This window comes from Lissotriton vulgaris, chromosome 7 (assembly GCF_964263255.1).
Source record: "Lissotriton vulgaris chromosome 7, aLisVul1.2, whole genome shotgun sequence".
In the NCBI taxonomy this organism is placed as follows: Eukaryota; Metazoa; Chordata; class Amphibia; order Caudata; family Salamandridae; genus Lissotriton; species Lissotriton vulgaris.
Genome location: NC_141695.1, coordinates 312464485 through 312470821, shown reverse-complemented (window position 1 = coordinate 312470821; position 6337 = coordinate 312464485). Strand labels below are relative to the sequence as shown.

Here is a 6337-nt window from a genome sequence, read left to right as displayed (position 1 = left end):
TGCGGCCAAAGTAAAAAGTACCAGAGGCTGTGATTAATTCAGGCATCCATCCCTTTTTTGTATACATTATCAGACTGCAGACAGTTACTACCCCTCGTGCTCAGTTCATCCTATATTACAGTTGTCTTCAGCTCATCTCTTTCCAACTGATGTCCTTACTACACCCCGTTCAAAGACTCCTTGGGCTATCCCTATATATTCAGCCAGACTCATGAATTTCCACTGCAGCCACTGGAGCTCAAGAGGGACTGCTGAGCATCAGAAGAAGCTGCTCCTTTCATCCATTCCATCTCTTACAAAATCCCGTTGTTTCATAAAGAACCATCGGTTAGTTAGATCATAACAACAGTCTGCTTGAAGGCCTCCAGCCTTAGGCTGTCTTTTTCCTTGACAAAGTTATTAACTTTATCAAATCCATACTTTCTCTCTCTTCCTCTACACCATCCCACCTCTGCTGCCAGGCTGCAGGCCAGATGGCTTTTATCCAGCCCCAAAGCATAGTTCATGCTCCTTGTCTTTGTTTTCAAGGTGATGTATCCCTCTTTGGTTGTATATATGACTATTGTGCACAAAAACATTGTCCAACAAAAATGTTGTAGTTAGAATATCAACAACCAACATATTGTTTACTATTTTTAATTCCTCGTCCGTGAACCTTGAAGATGCACATATGTGAAGCTCAGAATAGTCCATCTAAACTCACCTTCATTACATTGTGGTAGTCGATATTTTGGTGACAATATTTCGTAAATCGAGGTTTATTAGATGATACTTTGGTAGAATACTTCCGGGAAACTGGGGGGAAGGGCAGAACCAGTGACTCAAATGTAATGTACCCATCTGGCGGGTTCCTGCGGATGTCAGCACGCTGAACTGATAAGGGCCCACACTTCCTATAAGCATGTAAAATCATATTGTTTGCGGTGCCGTTTGCATGCTGGCATTTCAACTTCTAAGCACTAGTGACAAGTATAACATTCGGTTTCCCACTCACTGAAACAGGTATACTAGGCTTGTGGCCAGTGTGAATAATGATGCGTATTTCTTGAATATTTACCAAAAGGTGGCTTTTTGTTCCGCTGTCAGATTGGAAATAAAACTAATTTCCCCCACTGAGCCATCACTGCCACTTCCTCTACGCAGACTGGAGATGTGTTCGAGCTCCTTTGCTTCCGCTGTCCATTGGAAAACCGAGCGCCATCACACTGAGACATAGCTCGGGAGCATGGACCAACCTCGGGGGGGGGGGATAGTGGGGTGGGGGGGCTCCGCCGATTCTAAAAGTCACTGGAAGGAAAATCTAGATCTCGAGGGGCGCGTTCTGCCTCTGTCCCCTCTTTCGTTGTGGCCTGGGCTCAGGGCTGGCTCCATATACTCAACTCCTGTCTTATTTATTTATTTATTTGTGCAATTTTATATAGCGCGAACTTTACCCGAAGGTGTCAGAGCGCTTTACATAAGAACCAGTTGAAAACATAAGGACTTCGCGTTACATGCATAAAAAAAATAGCACATTTTTGCTTTACATAAGAACCAGTTGAAAACATAAGGATTTAGGATTACATGCGTTACATAAAGGATACAAACTTTATGGATTATGCCAGACACATCCCATTGTGTCAATGCTCTGGGATTACCTTCCCACTCAGAGACATTAGACGTGATGCTCAGAGATTGATGTGTGAGATGGCCGTACTTGGGTTCGACCTGCTTGGAAGGGCAAGACGGCATCTTCTCTTCAGTAGTTCTTGCAGAGACCGAATCGAGAGTCTCGTTAAATTGTTTCACCAGACCATGTATCCCCGAGTGAAAACTTGGGATAAGTCTGTGCCGTGCGGCTCATAGACGCAGAGAGGACGTCGGCCCCAGTCAGATCTGACTTCTCTTTGAAACCCATCCACATACAGACGCCAGGCGAGTGTCTGGCGACAGCGAGAGGGGGTACGACTCCCCTCCCCACCCCCATGACACAACTCTTGAAAATAAACATGCACCTGTCGGCAGTGCTGCTGGGGCATGGGGGCGTCTGATGTCAATGCTTCTTGTGTGCACACGCCTGGCGACACGGCCCCTGTGTGCACACTTGTGAGAAGTGCTGATGCTACACACACTCGTTCCTGGTAGAAAGCCCCCCCTCTTTGGAGCATGAACTCTGATGACACCGCTGTGGGAGTGTGACCACATCTGGCAACACAGCTCCTGGGAGGGAACAGTAAATAGGACACGTTATTGGATCACTGCACAGATATATTCCAAATAATTTGGAGGCATGAGTAATGTTCTCTTCATGTATCACTTCATGTATCAATTCTGTTCCTATTGTGAAGCGCTCTGACGCTTTCGGGTAAAGTCCACGCTATATAAAAACGCATAAATAAAATAAAATAAATAAATAAACCCAGGATGCTGGGTGTGTGAGGGGTGAGGGGGGGGGGGGGGGGGGGGTGCAGGGCTACTGAAACCCGAGGTGGGCACTCGTTACAGTGTCAGTTGGTAGGATATTCACTTATACTAAAAACGCTAGTCAAGTTCAACCTAAGATTGCGGTACTTTTGGTGATATTTTGTAGACGTTCGGCGAGGTACTCCAGTGGGGGAGCTGCTAAGTATGAGGGAAGCGGCCGCGCACAGGGATGTGTGAAAGAGCCCTTCCTGCCCCAACTGGTGGTGGGAACTAAGGATACTGTAGAATGAGAAGCTGTGATTGCCATGGGTGGGAATTTAAGGTCTTAGCACCTCTGTGGTTGCAAGAGAGGTTCATGGGGTCAGGCGAGGCTGTGGGCGCCGCCTGTTGAGCCTCTGAGTTGACCCAAAACAGATGTTGGGCAGGCGCTAGGACCCCGCGCCGCCCCCGGGCCTCGTACAGACTCATCCTCAGCTCACCAAATAGGGAAGTGCAGGCCTCTGACTCAGAGCCACTCACTTGCTCATGAATATGAATCAGAACATTAGCATGGATTAGCATAGGCAGGGAGCAGCCCGGCAGGCGGAGCAGCCATATTGGGAAGCGGGCACTACGGAGAGAAGTTTTGGTCTCAGTTGTGCACTTTCTTTGGAGGCTCCTGTGTGTCGGATCAGTGACCGAGGATGAGCGGAAAGGAGCCCCCCGGAACTCCCATGGAGAAATACAAGCTGGTGGTGGTGGGCGGAGGAGGGGTGGGCAAGAGCGCACTCACCATCCAGTTCATCCAGGTGAGTGGAGGGTGGGGCCCGGGGTCTGGTATGTGCACGAGGATGATCCGGTGCATGCTGTTGCTTGCAGTCTTTTGAGCCAGGCGGGCGCTCCCAGGGATGTGCCTGGTGGGCTCTTTATGAAAAGCTGCCTGCTGCTCGCTCCCTGCCCCTAGCCTGCTTGAACTGTGCCTCCCCTTTGCATGCTGGGTCCTACCAACAATGTGCTCACTGGGGGTTCTCACTGTACAGCGCTGTCGATTAAATAAGCCTGCTAGGGTCCTCCCCGGAATGTACATGAAAGGGCTCTCCCTGGAATATGTCTGCTGAGATCCTCCCTGGAATGCCTGCTGATGCCCAACACCCGAATGTGCCGGTCGAGGCTCTCCCTGGAATGTGATTGCTAGGGGCCTCCCTGCAATGTGTCTGATGGTGGCCTTGCTGGAATGAGCCTGCAGGGGCCTCCCTGGAATGTAGTTTTAGGACCCTCCCTGGAATGTATGGTGGGGCCCTCCTTGGAATGTGGCTGCTGCGAAATGTTGTTGCTAGGGTCCACCGGCAATGTCTGATGGGGAGTGTGCCTGCGGGGTGCTCCCTGGAATGCGGTTGTTAGGGTCCCCCTGCAATGTCTGGAGGGGTCTCCTTCCAAGTGTGCCTGCGGGGCCCTTCTTGGAATGTTGCCTGTTGGGGCCTGTGCTGAGCCTGAGCCCCTCCTCGGGGTGGGTTTCGAGGCGGCCCCGTATGATCGGCCCTTTGCCTGCCCACGCGTTGCTGCCCCTCTAGCTACCAGGGGCTTTTCGTGAGGTGCATTTGTCGCACTCCTCTTGACTTGGGCCCCACTGGCTGTGTCTGTGAATACTCCCCTCACGTAAACTGAGCTCTGCTTTCTTTCTCACTGTGCTTGAGGCTTTCATGCCGCAGCTGACTCTTTCTGTAAGCCTGCGGTGCTCTTCCTGCTGTGCCTGCAGCGGTTGTCCTTCTCTGCGAGGTCCTGGCTGGGAGCACGCCTGTCTGCTGCTTAACATATATGCCTGATCGGGCCTGCGCCGGCTGCATTCTTTCTCTGCCTGCTGTGGCTCTTCCAACCCCAGCTGCTTGCTGTATCTGCTGCTTTTCTTCTGTGCCTGCTTCTTCTCGTGGCCATGGAGTCTGTGCTTTCTCTCTGCCTTTTGGGGTTGTGCCAGCTGCGGTGCAGCCGCATCCGAGCTTTCTTTCCAAGCCTGTGGGGCTGGCTGCCTTTCCTTGCCCAAGAGCTACAGATTCAGACGTGCTCTGGGAGGGCCACGGAACCGGTTCTACGGCTTCTGTGCAGATCCGAGGCCGGCGGAGGCAGAGGCAGGAGGGGAGGGCTCCGGGCGTGTGCTCTGCTGAGCGCGGACCGTGCGAAATACTGAGGGGTCCTCCTAAAGACAAAGGGAGGCAGGCAGGCCAGGGGGGGACGCTGTGGAGGAGCACTGGGTGAGCAAGGGCGCATGGCGGGATGTTTACACGGGGTGGGGGCACAGGTCAGGGTGCACACATGCTGGGGAGGCTCTGAGCAGGATGTTTACACAGCGCGAGGCGGGGCTCGGGGATGAGCACACAGGGTAAGCGGGATCCTGCTGACCAGCATGGGGGGGGGGGGGGGGGGGCAGATGAATAGTCCTATCCCAGATGCAGCCAGTTCATCTTTGTCTCTTCACTTATTCTCTAGAGTCAAATGTGCCCACTGCCTGCTCATCTATGTAGTCTGTGAACCGCACCCCCCACTCCCTGAAGAAGGCCCAAAACTTCATAAGGCACAGGGGCGACTTCTCGTTGGTTGCCGCGCCCCATCAGAGCAGCACCCGATGGGCTGTTTCACTACAGAGATACATATTTTCTTCCTAGATATTTTATAAATTAGATGCGAAAGAGCCGGACTTCTACTGCAGTATTACTGAAAATACAATCTACTGTATTTTCATTAATACTGCAGTACAGTCTACAAGGGGCGCAGCATTGAGAAGTCGCCCCTGTGCCTTATGAAGTTTTGGGCCTTCTTCAGGGAGTGGGGGGTGCAGTTCACAGACTACATAGATGAGCAGGCAGTGGGCACATTTTTAGCATTCACCCCAGCTTGGAGCACACTAATGACCACAACACACATGGAGCTCTGTAATATATTCTTTGGCATGCAGCCCTTAACTGAAAGCACTGTCATAGACTTTATTGACCACACCCAGACACACCCAAATACTTCCCGACTGATTATGTAACTTTATAAGGAGTCCGCCTATGACCACAAGAGTCCTACTGCACATTATCACACAGCACTACATCTCCCCCTTGGTTATATACGAAATACCCAAAAAATATATACATTAGAGTTCCTCAGTGAGTCGTCGAGGTGCTCACACAATTTTCCAGGTTGAGTCCTTTGTGGTGAAGGAGTTGCACTGTCATCTATCATCAGAGATGAAGACTCGGATGCTTGACTTGGGCACTCAGGTGAACTTGTCACACTCGTAAGGTCTAGAGCTGAGGAACATCGAGAGAGATGCTTGAAATGTGACGAGTCATTATGGACTTTCCGGGACATTGAGCAGTCACCATATGTCCTTTTCTGTTCACAGCTCTCAATGGTTTGGCATCAAATGGAGCTTCAGTCTTGTATTTCCGTTTTACTACGACCCGGTCTCTGTCCTCGAAGACAGTGTCCTGAGTGCATTGGCTTGTTTCACTACGACCCGGTCTCTGTCCTCGAAGACAGTGTCCTGAGTGCATTGGCACTTATCTGCACCCAGGGTCGGACTGGGAACCAAAACCGGCCCTGGCAAAGTGCTCGGCCGGCCCTCCTCCCTCGCAGGTGGTTGGGGGTGCCGCTGAGCTCTTTGCCAGGGCCGGTTTTCAGCCGATTTTGTTACAGGGCCGATGCAAAAACGGCCCTGTAACAAAAACGGCCCCCAGGGGCCCCAAACAGGCCCCCACCCGTGCGGCGCACCGGGGGATTGCCTGGTGCCCGCTACGGCCAGCCCGGCACTGTCTGCACCTTCTTCTTACTTTTGCAAGAAGTATGCGTAACACAAATCTCATCAGTGTCTATTACTCGGCTTGTGGTCAATTGTAGTACTTTTGTCCCAAAGGCTCTCTTGAACAACAAGATGGCAGAGCTTTCACCTCTTGTAGAAGGGGAGTTGTCTGATAGG

At 51.6% G+C, this 6337-nt stretch overlaps 1 protein-coding gene across 1 annotated transcript in view; it reads left to right on the top strand.

The window, feature by feature from the left end:
* Positions 1 to 2920: 2920 nt before the first annotated feature.
* The window catches only part of RRAS (RAS related), a 114731-nt gene continuing 111314 nt past the window's right edge, over positions 2921 to 6337 (top strand). Inside the window, exon 1 of the mRNA XM_086930127.1 lies at positions 2921 to 3191. Within this exon, the coding sequence (XP_086786253.1) occupies positions 3087 to 3191 (105 nt within the window). The 5' untranslated portion in view covers positions 2921 to 3086. The remainder of the gene's footprint in view (positions 3192 to 6337) is intronic.